The 25,403-nt window shown below is 39.7% G+C and overlaps 1 protein-coding gene across 9 annotated transcripts in view; it reads left to right on the top strand.

Annotated features, from left to right (window-relative positions):
- Positions 1-6: 6 nt before the first annotated feature.
- HPS5 (HPS5 biogenesis of lysosomal organelles complex 2 subunit 2) overlaps positions 7-25,403 on the top strand; it is a 26,772-nt gene continuing 1,375 nt past the window's right edge. Inside the window, exons 1-23 of one of the 9 annotated variants that reach the window (XM_035890968.1) lie at positions 7-175; positions 1,539-1,708; positions 2,147-2,257; positions 3,096-3,160; positions 3,753-3,945; positions 5,459-5,592; positions 6,889-7,104; positions 7,455-7,526; positions 7,744-7,832; positions 8,840-9,018; positions 9,245-9,403; positions 10,553-10,712; positions 12,758-12,881; positions 14,260-14,406; positions 15,211-15,285; positions 15,784-16,391; positions 17,722-17,845; positions 18,048-18,203; positions 18,722-18,841; positions 19,168-19,281; positions 19,600-19,706; positions 20,403-20,688; positions 21,168-21,265. In XM_035890968.1, the coding sequence (XP_035746861.1) occupies positions 1,601-1,708; positions 2,147-2,257; positions 3,096-3,160; positions 3,753-3,945; positions 5,459-5,592; positions 6,889-7,104; positions 7,455-7,526; positions 7,744-7,832; positions 8,840-9,018; positions 9,245-9,403; positions 10,553-10,712; positions 12,758-12,881; positions 14,260-14,406; positions 15,211-15,285; positions 15,784-16,391; positions 17,722-17,845; positions 18,048-18,203; positions 18,722-18,841; positions 19,168-19,281; positions 19,600-19,706; positions 20,403-20,688; positions 21,168-21,228 (3,408 nt within the window). In that variant the 5' untranslated portion in view covers positions 7-175; positions 1,539-1,600 and the 3' untranslated portion in view covers positions 21,229-21,265. Of the gene's footprint in view, positions 176-416; positions 1,451-1,538; positions 1,709-2,146; positions 2,258-3,095; positions 3,161-3,752; positions 3,946-5,458; positions 5,593-6,888; positions 7,105-7,454; positions 7,527-7,743; positions 7,833-8,839; positions 9,019-9,244; positions 9,404-10,552; positions 10,713-12,757; positions 12,882-14,259; positions 14,407-15,210; positions 15,286-15,783; positions 16,392-17,721; positions 17,846-18,047; positions 18,204-18,721; positions 18,842-19,167; positions 19,282-19,551; positions 19,707-20,402; positions 20,689-21,167; positions 21,993-25,403 lie in introns of those variants that run through there. The other 8 variants (XM_035890970.1, XM_035890967.1, XM_035890969.1 and 5 more) reach the window with 8 other exon arrangements.

Below are 25,403 nucleotides of genomic sequence, written 5' to 3'. Positions count from 1 at the left end.
AGCCCCGTCCCCTGCCCGCCCGCTTTCCGCGGACAGGCGTTTCCGTAGGAGTTGGGGGGTTCTTCTGAGCTTTTCGGCTACTTTTCTTTGCTCCGTGTACCTGAGAGAAAGTCGGATGGGTTTGTAGTTGTTTTCCCAAGCTGGAGGCAGGCAAACGGGCAGCGTGTGTTCAGAGGTACGTTGCTGGCCTCCGAGAGCAGAGTTCCAAGGAAGGATTTAAAATCTCAGGCTGGCTTTGTTTGATCGAGGTTATCTGCGACTTTCATAGAATCATAGAATGTTTTGGGTTGGAAGGGACCCCTAGAGGTCACCCAGCCCAACCCCCCTGCAGGGAGCAGGGACACCGCTAACCAGATCAGGTTGCTCACAGCCCCGTCCAACCTGGCCTTGAATGTTCCCAGGGATGGGGCCTCCACCACCTCTCTGGGCGACCCCTGCCAGGGTTTCACCACCCTCATTGTAAAGAATTTCTTCCTTAGATCCAGTATATCTTTCCTTATGACACAGTGTGTAAAGTAGGCATTAGGGGCTGAGTGCTCTGATCCAGAACAAAACAGGCCTTTTTTAGTCATCGGAGATGTTCTCGTCTTTATCGCTGGGGTGGAGTCACTCTCAAATCACATGATTTAAGATTTTTAAGACTTTTTGAGAATTTTGAAGACATAATTTTCAGTCTCTCTGGATAAATGTGTATCTTCCCTTTTCCTAGTGCCTGGTGAGAGTAAGCCTTCCCTTTTCATTTAAGGAAATGTAAGGTTTCACACGCTAGTGTTTCTGGAAGGGTTTATTTCATGTATGGGATTGCGTGCTAAACGGTATTTAGAAATTCAAAGGCTTGAGCATGAAGTGTAACAATTTTTTTTTAAGCAGCACAGAGGTCTAAACTTTTTTAAAGTTCTCTTCAACGAGAGATTCTTTTAATGTGCTGTTTTAGGAAAAACATGAGCTTGCAGCTTCAATAACTATTTAATTCTTGGTTTTCATTCCATGTTGTCTATCTTGTATGCTAGAAAGGAGGTACTGTGGAAAGGGTAGTTTAGACATGTTAATGTGTGGTTGTATTAAAAACGCACAAATGCAAGCAATTCCAAATTTGGTATCGGTTGAGGATAATACTCCTTAAATTTAGTTTCGGAGTGAAGATGATGTGGGTATAAAACGCCAATGCTAAATGTTTCCCTTGAGAAAATTAGTTTAAAATCAAGGGTGCCTGTTGTGGGGGGAGGTCCGTTTTACTATAAAACAAGTTTTTTCCACAGGTAGGTGGAACTTGTTTCACAGCTGGATGTAAGTATAGATGGCTACAACTTAAATATTTCCAAGGTGGCTATCTGACAGGTTAAGTTTTCTGCAATGAACTTCCACAAAAACTTCTCGTAAATGAAGCAGGGGTCTAATTTTGCAGCCCTTGGGCCTTTTCAGCAAACTGAAATCTGATGCTGTTTGAACAGTAAGATGTTCTGTGCTTCTTTAAACGTGGAAAAACAGATGTAATACTAAAAAGTGAGCTCATCAAGAACTTACTATATTTTTGGCAGGTACAGCTAAAAGCTGAAGTTGTCATGCACCCGTGAATGAGTAGTGTTACTCTTGCACATCAATGGCCTCTGTGCCAATAATTCCAGACTCTTACAACCATGTGTTGGCAGAATTTGAATGTTTGGATCCGTTGCTTTCTGCGCTCAGGCTGGATTCGAGTCGTCTGAAGGTGAGTTTGTGGTGTTTGGTGTTTTATTTTGGTTTTTTTCGTAATTCAAATAATGACCTTATGTGCTTTATTATCTGGTTAACCCACAGGATTCATCTCTTTCTTTTTGGGTGTGTGCATGCTAGCTTATGGGGGGAACGCTTTGGGAAGAAGTAGTAGTGAAGACAAAGGATCCTATTACTCTGTGCCTGTGTTTTCTTAATGTAGCTGTTGGGGTAAATAACATAGCCTTACACAGTTGCTGTCCTCTACTGTTCCCTCCAGTTGCAGCGAGTGCTATTCTAATACCTTTGACAACTGTGCTGCCAGTGTTTCAGGAGTGGTACACACACCTGGCAAACAAAGAAGCCTTTAAAAAGTAACATGATACAAGGAAAATATACTGTTACTGGTACTTACTAGCAGCCATGTTGCACATAATGATTTTTATTCCTTCAGTGCACGTGTATAGCTGTGTCGAAGAGATGGCTAGCTCTAGGCAGTTCAGGAGGAGGTCTGAACCTTATACAGAAAGATGGTTGGAAGCAAAGACTCTTTCTCGCTCATAAGGTAAGGGTAAAGAATTTCCAAAATTTCCAGGGAAATGGGACGGGGAAAGAGGCACCGTTTCAAGATAATTTTTATTAAGAGTCAACAGGCATTTTCAGTTTGAATTGTGCAAAGAGGTGAATTTTTGGACTGTTCCATTTGAAAAAGGTTGTGGTACTGGAGTGTATCCTCGGAGAGTGTGATGTAATAGATTTTATGAGGTGTGAAAGAAATTACTCGAGAGTGTCAGACCTTTGTTTTTCAAATTCTTACTTCTAACAGCAGCAGCAAAGTCACCTGAATATTTAAGAATTAGAAGAAAACTTTGAACATGAAACCAGACGAACTCGTGTAGATAACTACCAGGGTTTGGATGCTCAAACTGTGAACTACCTGGCTAAGCAAAGAAAAGATGGGCTGGATTGCTTTTGCTGAAAGAGATTATGGAACAGGGATTGCTGTTTCTACAGCCAGGCACTATTTCCTGGGAGCCACTGCTGCTCCTACTGTAACATGAAGGCAGCCTTTTTTTTAAGGTTGGGAGCATCTCACTTAGTTCTCACGAAACAACTCCCATAGGAGCGAGGACAGGAGACTGATTTCTGTGTTTTCCAAACCAGAGAATGAACTGCAGTTGTTCTTCTTGATGTTTTCATGTTGTTGTTGGCTGCGTCTTTTTAGAGTAAACCCAGTGTTTCCAAACAAAACAAAAACAAAAAAACCCCCACCCACATCGCAACAAAGTGGTAGCAGGTTTTGATGTGCATCTGGTTTATATCTTAGAGATGAAAGTTGTGTAGTGGTAAAGGCAGTGCAAGAACAACTTTTACCTGCACTTAACTCCCATACTTGTTTTCAGGAAGGTGCCATTTCCCGGGTTGCCTGTTGTTTACATGATGAAGACTATGTTGCTGTTGCCACCAGGTAAGTGATGTACTTACAAGCCTAAGTTCTAGATAAATATTTTTAAGTAGCTTCTAAGTTTCAGACATGGACATCTACTGAGAACTTGGAGGGGGATAGGAAATTAACTGGTAGACACCCCTCATTTTTTTCTGGAATAATTGTTCCAGAGGAAGTATTATTTCTGTAACAGAATATCTGTGGGAGACATAATGCATGCGTAGTTATGATGATAAATGTCTCCTTGAGACCTTTCAGCATCGAAAGAAATATCTTCATTAACTTGGCAGAGTGAGATTGGTAGTTAATACCACTTAAATTGTCTAAAATCTATTCAAATGCTGATTTTTCTGCATCCTCATTGGCAATTCCAGTGAATGTGAGAGTAGCCTTCCAAAGCTGCTGATACATTGTAGTGCAAGGAAGGACACTTATTCTTCTTCAGAATTAAGAACGTGACACTTCTTGAAAGCATGCAACTTTGAACACAACCAGCTCTGAGATGTACTACTTTGCTTAGATTTTCTGTTTTTTTGCAATAATGCATCTTTATCAATGATAAAACATTAGAAGACTTATTCTCAAATAGTATTTTTTTTTTTAATTATTGTAGCCAAGGTCTTGTAGTAGTCTGGGAGCTGAATCAAGAACGTCGTGGGAAGCCAGAACGGATTTATGTTTCCTCTGAGCATAAGGGCAGAAAAGTCACAGCTCTCTGTTGGGATAGAGCTGCCCTTCGTGTTTTTGTGGGAGATCATGTGGGAAAAGTATCAGCCATCAAGATTAACACATCGAAACAAGGGAAGGTAAAATGTCACATACTTTGTTTGAGATTAAGAGGTTCTTGGGGGATGATGTGTGGAATCTTTTTGTTTATTTTAGTAAAGTAGAACACAGAAAACGTGTCAGCTGATGAAGTTCTGGTATCTTTGAAGAACCAGTCTATCGAGACAATAGTAGAGATCTTAACCTGTGAACTTCCCCCACCCCCTCTTTTAGCTATTTTAGTAATGCAACATAAAAACGCTTTCAAATGTATGGAATTAAAAACTGGCCAAGCTTCTTCCTCCTGGAATTTACAAGTATAAGCCCAGGGTCTTGGTGTTTCTGAGCCTGTTGGATTCTTTAGACTCCACCTACAGGTTCATCTGTGTGTTTTAGTCCTCAGCTCAGCTCTTGGTCTGAGAAAGGGCAATCCTAGACTCCGATTTTGCTTGTCTCTGTCTGGATACTGTTATCTTTAAAGGTGTGAATTAGTTAAAATAAATGGTAGGTGTACATCAGGCTAACATCAATTACATTTTGTGCAAAAGGCACACAAATGAGTGATACCAGCCTGATTTCTAGCCCTTGAGTGTTCTTTAAGTTTTACCATTACTAGATCTTTTCCTTCTCCTTTTAATCTCTAAGGAGCACAACCTGGAAATAGGTGTGTTCCTCCAGGTCCTTTCTAGCCCTTATGAAAGATTTTGACGGAAAATGGACTTAAAAGTAGCAAGATTACTGCATTTAAAGAAAGAGCAAAAAAAATTCAACCCTGGAAAGAGAGGGGAAAGCAGGGAATATGCCCATGGAATATGTGTCTTCTCATGCCTGTTAAAGGAATTGGACTGTTGAATCTCTCATGTAATGCACTTTGTTTGAAGTAGGGAATTGACACATTCCTAACAAAGAAAACAGCTTTAAACTGTCAAAAATGGTGACCACCTGCTAGAAAATTTGAGTGCAGTCCCCAGTAGTTTCTTATTCATAAGAAGTCTGTCTGTGATTTTGTTTTGCCACCCATGCAAACTGACATTTGTATAGTAAGTAGTATTTGGGTAATATGCTGCAGGGTAATGGAGAAAGTGAGTTCATGTAAACTACCTAAATCCAATGGAAGTTGATTTTTGTATCAAGTAATCCCTCAGGTCTGTCTCCATGCAACTGTTTGCTGGCTGAAAGTACATGTGGCAGACAACTCACAAAAACACAAAGCTTACAAGAGCAAGAATAAAAACCTTTCTTAAAGTTACAAACCCTATACTCTTTATAAAGAAATGGCAGGATGCTAGAGGGATACAATTTTTTTTTTCCTTAAACCTTCAGTAATAATAATGGTTTTGGGTAAAGGAGGATTTAGGCTTTTATGCCTCCTAAGTATTGAAGCCTTGTTTGGTGAGGGAGAGAGAAGAAAGGAACTGCTTTGTCTTATGCTGTGTATTCGTAGCATACGAGAGCCTTTTCTGAATTTTGTGATTTTAACTTAATGAAATAGTCTTTACTTTGAACTGAGGCCCTCTATGTTTTCTTTCTCTTTTTTTTTCTTTTTAACTGTAGGCTGCTGCTACTTTTGTGATGTTTCCTGTTCAGATTATAACCACTGTAGATTCTCGGGTTGTTCAGCTTGATTATTTGGATGGAAGACTGCTCATATCTTCACTTACACGCACTTATTTGTGTGATACTGAGAGGCAAGTTATGTTTTAGTTGTAAAATACTGGACTTCAGAGTCACACAGAGTTTCTGAAGTGACTTCTGGAGATCATCTAGTCCAATTTTGCTTCTGAAAGTGGAGCTGGGTAAAGTAGGTTGTGCAGGACTGTGTCCAGTTAGGTTTTTAACATTCCCAAGGATGGAGACTGCAAAAGCTCTCTGGGCAACCTTTTCCAGTGATTCACCACCCTCACAATAACAGAGCTTTTTCTTATGTTGAAATGGAATGTCCTGTATTTCCATTTGTGCCCATTGCTCCTTGGCCTTTCACTGGACACCACTGAGAGTAGTCTGGCTTTGTCTTCTTTACGCCCTCATCAGGTATTTATAAGTGTGGGATCAGATGAGTTCCACCCCTGAGCCTTCCCTGTTCCAGGCTGATCAGCCCAGCTCTCTCAGCCTCTTTTTAGATGACAGGTGCTGCAATCCCTTAGTCATCTTTGTGGCCCATTGCTGGACTTGCTCCAGTATACCTCTGTCTTTCTTGTACTGGAGAGCCTGGAACCGGACCCAGCACTCCAGATATGTCTTGCCAGTGCCGAGAAGAGGGGAAGGATCTCCTCCCTTGGTCTGTCAGTACTCTTCCTAATGCAGCCCAGGAAGCTTTTGGCCTTCCTTGGCAAAAAGGTGCATTGCTGACTCATGGTCGGCTTGTTCACCAGGACCCCCAGGTCCTTCTCTACAGAGCTGATTTCCAGCCAGTTGGCCTGTCCTGGTGCCTGGGGTTATTCCTCCCCCAGTGCAGGACTTTGTGTTTCTCTGTGCCTGTTTATCTAGTCCACACTTCCTCAGTTTATCTGTGAAGATGCTAGGAGGTGAGTTGTCACAAGCCTTACTGAAGTCAGGATAAACAACATCCACTGCTCCCCTCTCATCTATCAAGCCAGTCATTCTGTTGTTGTAGAGGGCTGTAAACATGATTTTCCCATTGTAAATCCATACTGACGATTCATAACCACAGTCTTCTCTTTCATATGATGGGAAATGGTTGCCAGATCATTTGTACCATCACCTTCCCATCACCAGGTTGATCGACTGGTTCAGCTGAAAAAAAAAAACACCTTCATGGTCTGAGCATTTGTTTAAACTAATAAATATTCCTGCACCCTATCTTTTATAAACTTCATGCAGGCTTTGTAATACCCACTACAGATTTATTTTTTTTAAGCACCAAAACCAATTCATCAGCTAGGATTTAGTATTTTTTGAGAACAACATAAAATTAATTAGAGCCTTTATTAATGCTGCCTTAACAAGAATGTTTTTTCCACTAGAGAGAAGTTCTGGAAAATTGGTAACAAAGAGAGAGATGGAGAATTTGGAGCATGTTTCTTCCCTGTTGGAAAAAACGGTGGGAATCAGCAGCCATTAATATATTGCGCTCGACCTGGCTCAAGGATGTGGGAGGTGAACTTCGATGGGGAAGTGCAAAGCACACATCAGTTCAAGCAGCTGCTTTCATCACCGCCTCTCCCTGTTGTTACTCTCAGGTAGAAGCATGAGTGTTACTGGTGATAAACTTGCTTGGGACTTCTAGACTAACTGAAAAGAACCGCCTTGATACTCGGAAGGTTAGATAACCTCCTAGTGCAGTCAACCATTAATTCTAGCTGTCATCTTAATACGTTCTCCTCTAATAATGGAAATCAGTATCTGAGTTACCAAAAATGCCAAAGCCTTGATTCTGCATGTGTGTCTGTGTGACTACTGCAATAAATGCTGCTATTGTAAGTCTGTGTTTACTTAAGACAGCCTTGTAATTCCAGGGTTAAGAATATTATATTAAGGAAGTGATACTCCTGTAGTTATGCTTATAACGGATACTAATTTTACTTCACAGGCTGGATCCTCATTATACTAGTTCCAGCTGCTCTCCACAGTCTTTATCTTTCCCCAAGCTACTCTATTTGACGTGAGTATTTGTCAGCATAGCTTCCTGTTTATAAAGCAGACCTAAAAATAAAAAAGTTGTGTATTATTAACTTCATCTTTTTGCTTAAGAATTTTCCAAGTATCATGCTAAACAACTTAATTCTTACTTGCTCTACTGAAGCCAATGCCATCCCTGCATATTTTACAGTGACCACCACAATTAACTGTTGCACTGTTAACGTCTCCTTTGCTTGCAGTGAGCACTGTGTGATGACCTGGACAGAAAGAGGCATTTATATTTTTCTTCCCCAAAATGTTCAAGTCTTACTCTGGAGTGAAGTAAAAGGTAAACTAAGAATCTTCACTTCGTAATAATGTCTGTTATGTTTGTCACTTCTGAAGTCCTTGCCTAACATGGAGCCTTTTTAAGCTCAATTTGTGCAGCTGAACATTGATCAGAAAACTGTTTTTCCTTGTCATCAGTCAGGTAAATCCTTGAATATTAACCCTCTCCCCACCTCCTCCAGCCAACGCCTCCCTCTGTACGTCTGAAAACATGCTTGAGAAACAAAACATGGTGTAGAGTGAGTGAATCTTAAAATGCAGTAATCAAATAGTGAGAAGTAATAACTTGCAGTATTAGTGAGGAAAACCTGACAGTATCCTTTCCTCATTTCTGTTTATTCATGTTTATTGTCCCGTGAAAGATAATCTGGCAGCTGAAAGCTTAAAACCTGTTTTTTCTAACACCTGTCTAAATTGGAGCCAGGGAATGTACTTATTTGGCAGATGAGTGAGGCTTCATAAAATGTTTTTGTGTGTGTGGTTTCAGGCATAATCCTAGAACAGTTAGGGATTGTCAGTCAGTCTTTTTCCTTCCCCTTTTCTTCCCCCTTTTTTGGTGTTAAGTCTCCAATGCTTTATTCATGGAGTGTTTGCATATAGCATAACTATTTCATTTGAAAACTGCTGAAAGATGAAAGTGTTCTTCTACTAGAAAACATTTTCAAAGCTAACAATGATGTATTTCTTATCTTTTTTAGTCTTTAGTTTTTCATCCCCCTTCAGAGGAAAAGAAAACTTTTCAGTAACTTTAGTGTACTTCTTGAATGCTTTCTAGAAATGCCACCCTGGGTGTTTTTGATACTTTCACTGTGCTATATAGCTGTTAGATGCTAGCTTAGCACTCTTCAGTATGTGTTTTCCCTCTACCACTTGTGCTACAGTGTGTTTGTCTTTTGCACACATTTGCAGTCAAATGGGAGATATGTTCTCACCTTCTTTCAGGAACAGAAAGCAATGTTGACTAATGAGTTCAGTCCTTTAGATATTTTTGTGCATCTGGTTTTGCAGATATTCAAGATATTGCAGTTTATAAAAATGAGTTGTTCTGTCTGCATACAAATGGAAAAGTTGTGCACCTCTCCCTTCTGCTGGTAGACCGCTGCATAGAGCGTCTAATAAGAAGAGGATTCTGGACACTTGCTGCCAGGGTCTGTTGTCTCTTCCAAAATTCAATAATTTCTTGCAGAGTAAGTACATACCTCTTTGCAAATGTGCAATGCAACCTCACTCTGTTTCCTGTCCCCCTCTTCCATTAAGTTCCATAGGTTTCTGAGTTTCATTTTTTTTGAGTTTTTAAAAAGTCTTCTAAATGTTGTACTTTTCGGGTGAAAATTAGCCTGCATATATGGTACCTTTTGCTTTTCACATGTGCATTAGAAAGAATAATGTTTCTGTTTCACTGCATACTTTTAGGCAAGAAAAAATTTGCCGCTAGACAAGCTGGAGCACTTGAAGTCTCAGCTGGATGCCTCGACCCAACAAGATGTCATTACACAGCTAGAAGAACTGATTTCAAAGTTGGAACCTCTAGATTCTGCATGCAGCAGTAGAAGGAGCAGTATTTCATCTCATGTTAGTGTACTGGTAGTGCCAAAAATGTTACCTGCATATTTTACCTTTATAGCTTAAAATCACCTTGTTGCTTGCTTTGAAGACGAGGCTTTCATTTTTACCATGTCTACTATAGCTGATAATGCTACTTTCTAAAACTAGGTGGGGGTAGAGAAGTATGACATACTACTACTTGTATGAAATACTTGCATTCTTTAAGCTCTTAGACCTCTGCCTTTTTTTTCCATATTATTTTGTGGCTAATGGTTGAGATGTGGACAAAGATTGATACAAAGAAGACTTTCTCCACAGCTGAGTTTAGTGTCTTAACATGCTTCAGGAAAGGTCATCTTGATTGTAACTGTAGTTTTATGTGGTGAAAACTGAATGTCTGAATGCTCAGAACTGTCCTAGCCCTATTTAAAAAATTGTGTCACTCTATGAAACTTAAACAGAAAGCTCTAAGGAAAAAAAAATCAAAGCATATTTCTAATAATTCTGTTACATGTACAGCTGCTTGGTATTGTCTTGGCTTCCCAGCAGCTTTTTGAAAAAGGGGAAATATTTCATAGTTAATACAATATCAGTTGCTGCTTTCACTCTAACAATGTTTACTTGGGTTTTTAAACTTTACTTTTTAATGTGAACTCCATCTTGATGTGGTAGACGAGTTTTTTTTCATTAGCAGATGGGAAAGTAAACTACATAGACTGCTCATGAGCAAAAGAATGTACGTGTGTCCTAGAGCTAAAAAGTTTTGCAGGGTCTGTAATTGTGCTAGCTGGGTATGGTTAACCAGCAAAAAGAATACAGACTCTTGGGTAGGCAGGCACAGAGGGGTGAAGTGACAGTCTCGGATGCAGGACTAAAGCAGAGATGGTTTTTGTCTTAGTACGTACTAAGTACACCAGTTGTTCCGCAGGCTGCTTTCTTAAAAGCAATTGCAGCATACGCATCTTTATAAAGTCACTGGACTGCACGCTTTTCAGCATGTGTGTACTTTTCCATTCTGGATATGTCAGAAATACGCCGTTACATAGGACTTTTCCAGACAGTGAATTATGAAGTGCTGTGAGGTTATTTGTGTGAGTATGGTTGTTAGAGTTCATTGCAGGACGTTTAACAAGGAAGTACAACTCGCACATCTAACTCCTCTCCCTTGTCTGACAGGAAAGCTTCAGTGTCTTAGACTCTGGAATATATCGTGTTATCAGTCGAAGAGGCAGTCAGTCAGATGAAGATTCATGTTCTCTCCACAGTCAAACGTTCTCAGAAGATGAGAGACTTAAAGAATTTCCTGCACACCAGGAAGATGAGCAAGTAGAACTTGGTAATACTTCTTAATTGAAAATATGTTATTCAGATGCAATTTATATTTATTCTATGAGAATTTGATTGGGTTGGCTCTGTGTTCTTATTTTCCACCATCAAGTTATCCATGATTAAATCCTCTAATTTGATGAATAGGAACACAGTCACCTCACCTGCCAGTCAAACTCTGTCTTGAAATGTTGGGGTGAAATGCTGCCTCCACAGAAGTCCAAGCTTAAAATCAAACACAACCCAGAGAAACAAAACAGAAGGTCTAGAGGGCTTTTACCAAGCTAGGACTTCACTCAAATTTCTGCGCCCCTCCTCTTTGTGCAATTCAGCATTAATGCTATGATTCTCTCAGCTGACTATGCCCGTGTTAATTGAGATTTGTTTGCTGACACTATCATTCCAGTAATATTAGTTCCAGGTAAGAATTTCTTAATCTTGGCTCTGGCTTTATATTTCTTCAGGGAAAATAGTAGGCTTATGATAAGTGGTCTTAACTTTCTTGTAGGGTTTAATTTGTAAAGGGGATCATCTCTTACCTTTGTATACATTAGTATAGGGATGATAGAATCGTTATTAGCTAACATTTAGACCATCCAGGGAGCTTTTTTAATTTCCTAACAAATATCTGTCATGGGGTGAAAGCTAGAGTGGGACAACAAGGGGTCTTGTTGGGATTGGGAGAGGATGCAGAAACCCAGGATGATGAGCTGCTGGCTTAGTTCCAGGCATGGTAGAGAGGCTTTCCAATAAAAAAAAGCTGCTCTTCAGCTTTTGCAGAGAGAAGATGCCAGTTGAGGATGGAGAGAATTCAGGTGCTTTGTTGGGGGAAAACCATGATGGGGAGGGAGAGTATAGGAATCAGTATTTACTCCCCTACTTGTCAGTAGTGTTACCCTGCCGACAAAGCTACATGCAACATGTTTGTAGCATGCTTACTTTTGCCTCTTTACCTACATCACTGTAAAAACAACAGGTGAGAAAACTTGGAAGTGTATAACTTCTGGTACTAAATCTCTAAAATGAAGGGACATAGTTTTTGAATGTCAGAAGATAGAAAAGTTCTCACTTCAAAAAAAGGTAACAAATTTTCTGATTATTTCAAAGTGGAGAAGTTCTAGGTGATTCTTGAAACGTGTACTTAATTTGGTATTTAAGACAAATGGACTTAGTGTTTCCCTGTTTAGATTTACGTAAGATGTCATAAGTTTTTAGGCTCCTAATCTGCATAACGAATACAAGCAGCCTTATTTAAAAGCAATCATAAAATCCGTTGTGATCTTTAGGCACTGTCTAGAGAGGCTGAGGATTCTGATGGTAGAATTTCTGTGACAGCATGGCATCTTTTCCTCTCAACAGTGGAGGCAGTGCTGACCATTGCAAAACGCAGTGTTATCCTTGCTTAAAAGGATTCTTTTTTCCTTATTTAGATCACTTAAAGATACAGTATGTGTTTGTACCCAGAAATGATTAACCAAAACACATTGTAGATACTGTTAGGGATGTAAGAGTGAAAAGGAAATAGTCAATGATTCTATATTTCCTGTGACTCTTACCAAAAGCCAGAGAGCTATGGGTTCAATTATATTTTGAAGTCCGTTCAAATAAAAGGGTGATTTATACCTTAACCATGGCTTACACGTCTCTGTATGTTCAGATATGATTTAGGTTTCAGGAAATCATGCAATGTGAATTGATGTGTATTTAATTTTCCTAGATGTTTAAGTAACTGCCAATGGATTAAATCAAGATTTTGTCCCCTAAACGGACTGTAAAACTACTTTTAGAAGGTAGTTTTCATACAGTTGTTGATCATCATTTGCCTTGTTATAGAGCCAAGAGCAAAGCAGACCTACCGGGTTCAATGTCATCAATAAAAAAAATAGCACTTTTCTGGCTCCCCACATTCTTCAATATTAAGTCTGAAAATATCTTTTCATATTTTCAAAATATGCAGGTTATCCATGAATGAATTAGTGACTTGTGGTTTGTTTCACTGTTCCATTTTTGCCAGGCCACTGTTTCATGTTTCTTTATTTCAATTCCATTTGTTAGACAATGTATCTCATGCATCTGTGACGGTTGAGGCTGACCGGAATGAGACATTTCTCCCATTCAGTATTCCTTTGTCATTTCGTTCCCCATCTCCTCTCGTCTCTCTCCAAGCTGTCAAAGAAAGGTAAAACTTGCAGCAGGCTCACTCATCCATTACATCTTTCCCTTTTCTGTCCTCTGAATTTGTAGCATTGTCTGGTTTAGTTCATACTCTGTTCTGCAAAAATGTGACATCTGAACTGAAACACTGGAGATGCAGTCTAGCTGCTAGACAGTTGAAAACTTCCATCTTGGCTCTAATGAAGATATGAAGAGCTGCTGTTAACTTCAGTGGAGCCAAGATTTCAACCTCCGTTTTTAAATGTCTAAGAATGTTTAAATGTCTAAGAATGTTAAACATTATACTGTAAACTGTGGTTGTGGTTTGTATTCAAAGCAGGCTTACTGAATATTGGTTTGGGTTTTTGTTTTTCTGGTACTTAGATTTCTGAAGAATGAGTGAAGGCTTCCTATGTTGCTTGGGGACAAACATTAAAATATTCAAAGCATGCTAGATATTGTTAAAACACATTGCAAAGTATACCATATGGCCTGCCATATCCCCGCCCCCCCTCTTTCGGTGAATCTAATCAATTCCCCAAGCATTTGTGGAAAAATGGTAGCTCATCCCTGGTGCAAGTAAATATGGTAGTGTCCATTTTATGCAGAAATCAAATTGCTATTTTAAAATTCGCTTTAAAAAAGGGGGCAAATATAAAGGAGATAGTGTTAAATACATAACTTAAAAGTTTGAAAAAAATTATGTATGTTAGTTTCTTACCTAAAATGTTGCTGGCCTTCAGCTTTTGCTATACCTTGGTATAGTAAAAGAGGTCATTCTCTGGCAAGCATGTAAGAGGGTTGCTTTTTTCTTTTTTCTCGATGTTCTTGAGCAGAGAGTAAGAAGCTGATTTTTCTGTTCAACTCTTGATGGCATAGTTCTCTTCATGGCACTGGTAGAAACAACTGGGTTTTGGTATGGTCACTGGGCTTTCTCTTGAATAAAATATCTGAAGGGATAGGGACTGATGACATGAAAAGGACATTTTTAGTGAGCTGTGTAATCTGAAGAACTAGAGTATTGTAAAACTGTTTCTTGTCACCAAGAGAGACATAATTTCCTAATGATGCTTTCTGTTTGTAAGCTTTAAAATGTAGTGTAGCCAATCTGCATTTATTTGCATATGAATATATGTCAAAATCTAAGCGCTAATGTTAGCAAGTAATCCTGTACCTCCAGCAGCAAAAAACCCAAGTCTTAAATACTTCAGGTTTTTATTCTGTTCTGGAAGTATGGATTTTGAGCAGCTTCTTAGTGAGTTTTGTTCTTGTTAGTCATTGCTTTTCTCAAGAGTTCTTCAGATTATAAAGTTTTCTGAAATCATGGTTTGCATGGAAAGAAAGTGCTTGATTTGTTTGCTTTTGAACTTCCAGTTTTAAATGTTTGAACTTCTGACTCCTAGTGTTTCCAGCTTTGTACGCAAAACTACGGAAAAGATTGGCACACTTCATATAAGTCCTGATACTAGAGGGAGGCAAGAAGCAAAGGATGACGAGCAGCTGCAAGAGTTGACTGTTAATCTGGTAGCATCTCCCCAGGAAGAGAAAGAGTGAGTACAAAATCAGGTTTTCTTAGCAATTGCATTTGCTGGGGATTCTGAGGATAGCAACCTAAAGCAAGAACTACCGTTTCAAGTAGAATGGCAAGCTCAGTGTTAGTTTTTTCCAGCTGCCTTTGTTACTATGGTGGGTTTCACTGGTTCTCCCTGACTCCTTTCCTAGAAGCTGATTAGGCAACGAATGCTTACGGGTGGTGGAGCATGCAGTCTCCACAGTGCTGTAACAACTGAAGAGGAAGAACGTATTGTATTACGCTACATGAGAATTGCTGATCTGTGATGCTCACTATAGTTATGGACATGAATCCAACAGTTGATTTCCTGGCCTTTCTGAGTGGGGAGTAAACACTTTTACCTCCCTAAAAACATTATTTCTTTTTTTTTTTTTTAAAGATAATTGTAGCTATAAAGCATTTAACTTCTTTAATGGCTGTCCAATTAGTACAGAACTAAGTTATTTCATATTCCAATGATTTGCTAATTTACCATTTTGGACTAATTTTCATGTAGTGGCATGATACTGATTTTTATTCAGTACCTTCAGAAATCTTGTGTAGATGGAGTAGAAGCCATTATAGAAGACCACAAAAATAGTATTATTGGTTGCTCTTCATGGCCAATTAATCCATAATGTCTGTTGAGCTGTTCCTTCTTTAGAAATGAAAGCTTTGTATTTTTTTAATAAAGGAATTAATCTTGTTTTCTCAGAAATTCAGGGAAATCTGTGAGGAAATCTTCACTTGCATTATGAAAGAAAATACTTCAGATAAGACTGAAATTAACGTGTTTTTCTAGGTTAGAACCACAGAGCTGCCAGCTTCCAGAGGAAGACCATCTAAGAGATCTCAAGGCTGCAACAGCAGAAGCAATGTAAGCAGGGAAACTTTTTAGTGTATAGATATATTGGAGTTTGGTAGAAAAATTGTTGCTTTTTTAAATGACTTTTTTTATTATTATTCATTCCATACATGTAAGAGTAATGCTGTAAATGCCTGTTAATATAATCTGAAAGGATCTCATTTGGTTAATGATTTGTTCCCCCTATTTAAAACCAAGCAAAACCCACTAAAAGCTTATTTAGGTACTCTAGCATTATCCTTTTGTCCTAACTACAAGCATAGTTTAAAAAAAACCAAAACCGCCTAACAAACAAAAATCCATTCTGAAAGAAATCTTGAGGAACTCAGAAGGTACTAGTATCAAGCTAAGTAGCCTAAATTCTGTTTGATACACTCAAAACCACAAAAAACAACCACTGACTGTAAGTCAAGTTTAGGAATATACTTTGAGTTACACAAAACTTATACTTCACTTGTGGCATCTTATAACTGTCAAGCAACTTAGCAAACTTCTTTTTTTATGCTACAGAGCCAAACTCCAGGATCCCCTGGTTTTGTTAGAACCACGGTGTATGAGAAGGGTTTTACAGGAATGGCTTATCTATCTAGAAGAAAAGTTCGGCAGCAGGGAGCGTTCTGATTCCTCTATTAAGAAAAGCAAGACTGTGTGTACTGAAAAAGAGAGGGCAGTCCTGGAGGAAAGCCTACGACTGGATCCAACTGATGGAGACCCTGCAGACAAAGAACAGAGTAGTATCTTGGAAGACTGTGCTGAAAAGGAAAATACTGATGAAACCTGTGTAAGCGAAGCTGTGTATGAAAACAGTACTGATTTGAAGGGACCGTTGGACTGCTGCTTTCAAGTTTCTCCTCCATGTGTCATAGAACAGGATGTTCACAAAGATCTCGTTGAGTTGACAACATTGTGTTTTGAGCTGCGTGTATTTTCTTGTGGAAATGGTAAGGCAGAGGAAAGCTCTGATGGAAGTCTGCCACTAGCAGCTTCATGGACCTTGGCTTGTAGGTTTATGCGAACCTACTTCTTCCTTTTGGATTTAAAAAGACTAAAGCAGTGTATTATAACCATGTATGCAACCAGTCCTCATGTATGGGAAACATACATCGCAGGATTGAAAGGTAACTAATGAAAATTTTATTACTAGTGAGCTGAAAGTAAGACTGGGAGAAAAAAGAAAAAAGCTTGAAGACACTCTCATTTGTGTCTGCAAATTTTCCTTCTGCAGGTGTAGTGTGTGAAGCGGAGGATGTTTGATGTGGGGGAGTTTTCGTTCTGGTTTTGGGTCATTTGGTTGTTTTTTTTTCCCCCAAACTTACGAAGAACTGCTGGCTCCTTGGGAGAGACTCTTTCTCCCCTTCCCCCACTTTGCAATTCTGAACCTTTTAATTTATATGGAGCTTGTTGGTTGAACACTGTAGTGATTACAGACCAGGTCTATTTAAAAACAAATACATGTGCATCAAAGAGCAAAAGCATCTTAATTAGAATCATATGTCTATGGAAAGAAGGCAAAAGCTAGGGGAAGGGCTTCAGTATTTGCACTGGAAAGGGAAGATTCATCTTCTAGAGAAATGTGGTTAATGTGAAACAAAACTGAATGAAATAGATGGTTCCATGCAAGTGAGTGGCTTGTGATCACATCAGACTTACTTTTTTCTCAGATATCCTTTCTGATCTTTTTGATGCCTCTTTAGCCTTATTGAACCAAAACTTCCTGATTATACTGGAAAACACAACTTCATCTGTTCTCTGCATTCAGCTTCTGCTTTATTCATTTCTTTTAAGAGTGAATTAAAGTCTTAGCATTGATTTGGTGCCAACAGAGAGTAGTCAAACAACAGAATCTTGCTTTGAGGGTTGGTGTTTGGGTTTCTGGGAATCTGTTCAGTATTTGGATTCTGAGAGCTCTAGAAGTGAAAGTAATGCATGCATTCCCAGTTTGTCCACAGTTGGTCTGCACTTGTACCTGTAGATTAATACTCGCATTTCATCAGCATCAAGGTTTGTGTTGAATTCTGCATTCTGTGAAGTCAGTGTCCAAGCTGAAGGTTTTATTTATTAATAGAAGCAAACTGTAATATATGAAAACTGATGCAGATCTGCATTATATTCAGCAAGCTGCACATCCTGTAGTGGGCTTTTTTCACATGAGAGAAAAATTGCCTCCTTACAAGTCTAAAGAAAAGTCAAATATATCAAGAATATTATTCTTTGCCTTAATTGTATAATTTTATAACTGTAATTTGCTGTAAGTGCAGATTAGTGATGTTGATTTCTGTGCAATGAACAAGTAGGATCTGTTCACTTGTTACTACTGTTAGCTAGAGAGTTCCATGAAAGTAGTGATAACTTTTGTCCTTACGCTTAACAACAGCCGTGTGTGTCTTAAGAAAAAAATAAACAACAACTTTGCCCATATCATTTAACTTGTGCACTGATTTATTTCAGAACTAACTTGTCACAGTCCAGCGGCTTTAGCAATGGAAAATGAAGATATGTTGAAAATACTGAAACAGCTGCATGACCTGGGGCCTTGGGATGATAGTCCGTTGTTACTGGTACATGCTCAAAGGTTTGTAACCAAGTCTTTTTTTTCCTTCTTCTTCATTGTTGTTAATATGCTAGCAGGAATTGGTTCACCTAACATTTCATGAAGCTTTCTGGGAATCTTTTAAAGAGATTACCTTTCAATACTGTCTTGTACTTGCAAGAGATCTTGGAAAAATAATAATTTTGCTGTTTGGTACTGAAAATAGTTTTTATCTTCTCTCCAGGCTTTATGAAAAATTTGGGGAAACAGCTCTTCGGCCCTTGATCAAGTTCCATCCCTCTATTTTGCCTTCTGATATCAAACAGCTTTGCAGGAATGATCCAGCTCACTTCTTAGCATATTTAGATAGTCTGGTGAAATCAAAGCCAGAGGATAAAAGGTAAAGAGAGTACAGAATCTTTTTCATCTGTCTGTTCTCTTCGTCATGTAGCTGTGTGTGGGTTTTTTGGTTTTGGTTTCTGGGGGCTTTTTTTTTTACTGTTTCTGTATCTACCTGCTTGGTGTTCTTTAGCATTACATTCCAGTTCCTTCTGCCAGCTTTAGTTGGTTTCTCAGACTGTGGTTTTTTGTTAGACTAGATGCTAGTTTTTAACAAAGTTTTTCTAAATAATGGTTTCAATGGAACTGACTGTTTTTGTTCCTATGCCTGCAGTTCAGTACACCAAAGTTACACAGCATTAAAAAAAAAAAAAAAAAAAATCTGGGAGAACCCAGCCTACCAACTTGATGGTTTCCTGTGGTCCCCCTCAGTTTCTAGAAACATACATCATTCTAGGCTTTTCTATATTTAATTTTACATCAATTTTCTGGGTTTCTTTTTCTGCACACGATCGTTACTTCTCTGTATCTGGTATATTTAAAACTGGTAGGGTTTTTGCTGTGTGTTTTGCTTTCTAGGTCATTTCTCCTTAGATCTCTTCTGCAGCCGGAATCTGTACGACTGGATTGGTTGTGCTTGGCAGTTTCTCATGATGCACCACAAAGGGCAAATACAGTGGATCCAGAAGGAAATCCCAGGTAAAGTAGGGTTCACCCAAGGTCCTGAGTGCAGCAAAAGCTTTAATGGGTCTGCAGGCTTTTGTCTTAAGATTTTTTTCTTATATTTTGTATGACAGTTTGGCTGTCACTGAATCCTTCAAGCATTCTGCATGCTGCAGAGTTCAGCAGAAGCAACCAAAGGATTAAACAACTTCATATGTAACACTTTTCAGAGTGACTGCTCTACTGAGATTACACAGTGTTTAATTCGTTTTTCCTTCTCATATACCTGCTTTTTTGTAGAGACAGCATAATGTTCTGAAGAAAACCATTAATGCTTTAAAACTGAATTTCTCTTCTTGCAGGCCACGATCACATTTGTTTACTTGGGGCTACAGCCAGCTCATTCTGCTTTTGATTAAACTCCCAGCTGATTTTGTTACAAAAGAGAAGATGGCTGACATCTGTAAATCACATGGGTAAGCAGAAATTTTGGTAATTCCTGATACTTGGTTAATTGGTATTCTGACCCCAAAAAGATACAAATGAAACCCACCCATCCGCTCCTTAATTGGACAGGATTTATTTAAAAGCCTCTCCTATTTTGAGGATGAATACTGAGTGTCCAATTTAATGCTAAGGGATATTCCCCATTTCCCCACTTTGCAGTGACTTCTGGCATTCAAGAAATTCTGTTGCTTCTGTCTTCACTGATATGTAAATGAGCATTTAATTATTGTTTATTTTAGTTTAGACTGAGTATTTGATTCCTGGAAATCTTTACTCTCTTATTCAAGATTTTGGCCTGGATATCTTTTTCTCTGTCTGGAGCTGGATAGAAGAATAGAAGCCTTTACTAATATTGCTCATTTGGATGATTTGAGCCTGTTGAATGGAGAAGATGGTTAGTGAATCTTGAACTGTGTAAACATAATTCTGTAATATAGGAACTGCCCTTATTATATACTGATCCAGTTTATCTAAATTTGAGTTGAACTTTTTTCCCCCCTGAAGTATTTTGGTAGCACTAACTGTGTGTAGTGCAGCATATTCGAAACACATAAATAGGTGTTACGCTCTTGTATCTTCACACTGTGCTTTGTGAAATCAGTTGTGCTAGAAAATGCTTAAAAGTTCAAGGATGTAGAGTTGTTTATTGGTTGGGAGTAAAAGCTAAACTTGGTGTTGCAGATAGAGGAATAGCTGGCCTCCCTGCGCAGCACAGAACTCCCCCCACTAGACATGCAGGCACACAAAGTTATGACAAGCAAAGCATTGTATCACGTGGCAGAACTTAGAAGAAAATTCCCAGTAGCCCTAGGATGGACAAAACAATTCTTTGTCTCTTGACTTAAGCCAAAGCCTTAAATAGTGAACTATTGTAAAGTTTTGTGTGTAGTTCACCACTGAATCTTTACACTGGGTGAGTCAAGGGCAATACACTTCTGTTTACAACTTGCTTGTTGCTAACGCTTAGTTTTCTTAACTCTTCACAGAGAAGAACAGAGTAGCTAGCCCCTCTTTTAAGTACAGATATATTTAAAATAGTAGGCTTAGAATAATCCTTGTTTTACAAATAACAAACTCATTTTACATCTAGGTTCCATGCCAGAGACTACAGAAGAATGGAAGTTTCTTTTGCATCTTGCACAAAATCACAGCACAGCTTTCCACCACCGTGGCCCACAGAACGGGAATGCTGTCAGCAATGGCAGCCCAAGCTGCCCAGACTGCATCACTGTGGAAAACGTAGCACTCTTGCTGGCAAAGGCCATTGGCCCAAATCGCGCCTTGCCTCTCTTACAGGAGTGTGGCTTGACACTAGAATTGTCTGAGAGATTTAGTAGTGTCTGTGAGATACTGAGAATTGCTGAGAAAAGGCAAAGGTAAGATGACACATCAACAGAAGATCCGTGTATGCACCCTATTCATTTTGGGTCGTCTAGGTGCTTAAGCTTTCTTTTCAGTTAACGAAAAGATAAAATATTTCATGTGTTTACTTTGGATTTTAAAATCAACTGAAAGCTTTTCTAATTCTTAAGAGCTATGTATTGTGCAACATAGGCATTTTTAAAATGGAAAATGAGGAAACAGGAAACCATATGTTAAAGATGGCTGTGAAGGAGATTCTCTGAAGGGGTATCTGTCTTGCTGAGTCCTGCACAGACTCTGATCTCACCTCTCCCTTCCTGAGAAGGCATGCATGGTGATTTCATGATGTTAGTTCTGAAACTCAGTCATGTTTTTGACAAACTTTTCTTTAAATAGCAAATCAAAACTCTGTTGTTCTTTCTGTTGTTAGCTTTTTTTTACTGTTTGACCTTTTTTTTTTTTTTCTTTCCCCTTCCCCTTGCTTTAATTGCAGAGCGCTGATTCAGTCCATGTTGGAAAGGTGTGACCGGTTCTTGTGGTCTCAGCAAGCATAGAAAACAACTTGGAAAACTTTGGGAACGTTTTTTTACTGTAATGATTGTATATTAAAGTGCCTCTTAAACTTACTGGGCTCTTAAAAAAAATGAACTCCTGTCTAATAGTTAAATTCTATTGAGCCAGTCTTCATCTGGCAGGTATCTGACCAGGAACTGTTGACAGTTCTTCTTTATTCCTTTGGAGATGAGTTTTGAACTCTAGAACTTAAATTGAAACAATCCAGTATTTATCTTGAAATTAAGCTCACAGATTTCTGAGATGAAAATTCCTGAATTTATTTTCTGAGTCTATATGACTTACATGTTAAGGATATGATCCCGTAAGTATTAAATTATGATGTATAAAATTTTTTGTTTGTTTGCAAACATGAAAAGCCATTCCTGAAATATCTAAGCTCATACTTGTTTAATTTTTCTGTAAAAGACATTGACTTTTTCAAGTTACTGTAGAAGTGTTTGTTATGATACTTTTTTTTTTTCCCCTCTTAAAATATATAGACTGGCCTTGCCCATTTGAAATGCATTAATTCAGCCAAGTCTTAAAATGGGAGTGAATTAACGGTTAAGAATGCTGATTAACAGAAGAACTTGCTAAACTAGAAGCATAATATTTTAAATTGCCCATATCTATTTGTGCAACATGACTATAGACATCAGTTGTGCTATTTCAACAAACCTCAGGACAGTGGAATTAGCATCATAGAATCATTTAGATTGGAAAAGACCTTTAAGATCTTCAAGTCCAACCATTAACCTAGCACTGTGAAGTCCACCACTAAACCATGTCCCTAAGCACCACATCTACACGGCTTTTAAATACCTCCAGGGATGGCGACTCCACCACTTCCCTGGGCAGCCCAATGCTTGACAACACTTTCGGTGAAGAAATTTTTCGTAATAGCCAATCTAAACCTCCCCTGGTGCAACTTGAGGCCTCTTCGTCTTGTCCTATTGCCCATTATCTGGGAGAAGAAACCAACACCCACCTTGCTCCCCCCTCCTTTCAGGCAGTTGTAGAGGGCAATAAGGTCTCCCCTCAGCCTCTTCTTCTCCAGGCTAAACAGCCCCAGTTCCCTCAGCTGCTCCTCATAAGACTTGTGCCTCCAGACCCCTCACCAGCTTTGTCGCTCTTCTCTGGACACGCTCCAGCACTTTGTTGTCTTTCCTGTAGTGAGGGGCCCAAAACTGAACACAGTATTCGAGGTGCAGCCTCACCAGTGCCAAGTACAGGGGCACAATTGTTTCCTTACTCCTGCTGGCCACACTATTCCTGATACAAGCCAGGATGCCGTTGGCCCTGTTGGCCACCTGGGCACACTGCTGGCTCACATTCAGCTGGCTGTCGATCAGAACCCCCAGGCCCTTTTCTGCCAGGCAGCTTTCCAGCTGCTCTTCCCCAAGCCTTTGATCAAATTTCTTTTTAGGCCTCTATTTTTTCCCTTTTGACTGTCAGAGTCACGTTTTTAGCAGAAGGCCATGGCATCTAGTCAATAGTTGATTTTCACAAATGTCATTTAAACAACACCACACATGGATTGGAACTAAATTTTATTAAAATCTATAATTCTGTCATGAAGTGACTTGAAAATATTTCTTTATAAAGTATCTTTTAATGTAGTTCTACAGCACTTGTACTGCTGCAAAATAATGCTTTTATTTTCATCAAAATAGGGCTTAATAATACAATTTTCAGACTTTAGAGAGGTGCAGTGTGACTATTTCATCTCATTTGCAACAAAGACTTTATTGTGGAGAATTGGTTACTTCCCTAGAGGAAATGAAATTACAGGGAGATGATTAGTGGCAGGCCTTCATCTGTTAATAAAAAAAATTCTAAAAAAGAAAACTTTAAATGTTTTGGGGTTTAGATTTTGACATTGGAAACAGCACAGATCCTTCTATCGGAAACACCCCGTGCTTTGACAGTAAGGCTTGGGATAGGAGCCAGGTACCTGTGGTGCGTGGTGAGGTTACGCAAATCAGATGATGTTGGTGCCTGCTCTCTTGCCTGCCAAACGAGCATGCTGCTGCCTCAGCAACTGTTGTGCTTAACTAACTCTGTTCATACGGTGCGTGATTGTAGTACAGCTTTAGCTGAGTACCTGGTGTTGCCCTCCTTAGAGGAAGCTGGCTGGCTTTCCAAGACTGTACCCGGCTTACCTCTCTATGCAACGGTTCCACTTCATCTGCTCTGTGTATTTTGTCTACATAGCAGTCTCTTTCTGACTTCTGTGGGGGTTTTGTACACTTGGTTAGCTTTGAGTGGGGCTTTTTTGGTTTTTTTACAATAAATAATAACTTTCCATTTAGAGCTTTTTTTTTTAAATTTGTCTCAGAACAATCATATAACTAAAATAATGGGAAGTATTTGTTCAAATTTAGTGTCTAAAGTGAGCTTGTGTTGATGATTTCAATTAACTTGGCTGTCAATAAAGAGTAAGAATTTACTTTCTGAAGAAGAGTTGGAAAATCGCTGTTTCCTATTCTTGATATGTGTGTTTTCATCTCATACGGGTAAGGTGAAGGGACTGTGAAATGGTCTTCTGTTCAGAAGTTAGAGTTGTAGAGAGCAATGCCCTCATCCTAAAGCTGCAGCCCCTACCAGCTCTTGTCAGCCAGCTCAGCATACACCACTGACAGTTTAAGCCAGCCTCTGCTGGAGCAGGTGAGCTGCAGCTCATCTTTGGTTTTGGTGACTGAATGTTGGTGGAAAGGACCCTTGAAAAGCAGAGATTAATACAGGCGGCTTTGCCCAGAGCAACTTTAAATAGAAGTTGTGTTGGTTTGGTTTTGGTTTTGGTTCCCCCCCCCCCAATATAAAAGCCTCATACCTGTCTCAAAACATTATTTTACTGTTAGAATAGTTATCAAAACCTATGGGGAAATTAATTTTATTTAAGATAAACATCTGCATACGCAATCTGTTTCTGGAAGGGGGCCAAGCCTGCAATCGTTTAACGTGTCCGCAAGCCTGAGGCCAGTGCTAGTAAATATTCCATATAGCGGTGTGGCAAAACTCCTGAAGTGAATTATTGCCTGTGTAAACTTCAGTAAAGTCTTGTTACTTCCCAGAATACAGAATAGGGAATAACGGCATCTATTATTGCGCCTGAGCTGGGAATTCACCTTGTCCCCTTTCTCAATCTGAGACTTACTTAGGTTGCAAAATGCCTACGTTGCGAAATGTTTGCAGAATGTAGCTTGCAGTTATAGGTATTTAGAACTAAAAGGCAACCAGTTTGAGGTTGCTTTTTATCTTAACTATATCAGAATGTACAAACACAGAAAGTGGTCTTACAGGGGCCCCTATATGTGTTATGTTTATGTAGTATGCGTGTGTAGCCTGTGTTTTGGTGCCAGGCCAGAAAGGAATATTCCATTCAAACCCTTATGCATGCTCAGAGGCAGCTTGCCTATTTCTGTTGCCGCAGCTTGTTTCTGAGGGCTGTGAACCAGAAAGCAGTCCAAGGGGCTATGTGGACAAGGGAGAACCAATGGATGTCATCTATCTGGACTTCTGCAAAGCCTCTGACATGGTCCCCCACAACATCCTTCTCTCTAAATTGGAGAGCTATGGATTTGATGGGTGGACTGTTCGTTGGATAAGGAACTGGCTGGATGGTCGCATCCAGAGGGTAGTGGTCAATGGCTCGATGTCCGGATGGAGACCAGTCATGAGTGGTGTCCCTCAGGGGTCCGTACTGGGACCAGTGCTGTTTAATGTTTTCATCAATGACTTAGCGAGATCGAGTGCACCCTCAGCAAGTTTGCAGATGACACCAAGCTGAGTGGTGCGGTTGATATGCCAGAAGGACGGGATGTCATCCAAAGAGACCTGGACAGGCTGGAGAGGTGGGCCTGTGTGAACCTCATGAGGTTCAACAAGGCCAGGTGCAAGGTCCTGCACCTGGGTCGGAGTAACCCCCAGTATCAGTACAGGCTGGGGGAAGAAAGGATCGAGAGCAGCCCTGCTGAGAGGGACTTGGGGGTGCTGGTGGACAAAAAGCTGGACATGAGCCGGCAATGTGCACTGGCAGCCCAGAAGGCCAACCGTACCCTGGGCTGCATCAGGAGAAGCGGGGCCAGCGTCGAGGGAGGGGATTCTGCCCCTCTGCTCTGCTCTGGGGAGACCTCCCCTGGAGCCCTGCGTCCAGCTCGGGAGCCCTCAGCAC

Source organism: Egretta garzetta, unplaced genomic scaffold, assembly GCF_000687185.1.
Source record: "Egretta garzetta isolate BGI_Z169 unplaced genomic scaffold, ASM68718v1 scaffold133, whole genome shotgun sequence".
Lineage (NCBI taxonomy): Eukaryota > Metazoa > Chordata > Aves > Pelecaniformes > Ardeidae > Egretta > Egretta garzetta.
Note: the sequence above shows the minus strand (reverse complement) of the source record. Positions and strands in the feature narration are given on the sequence as shown.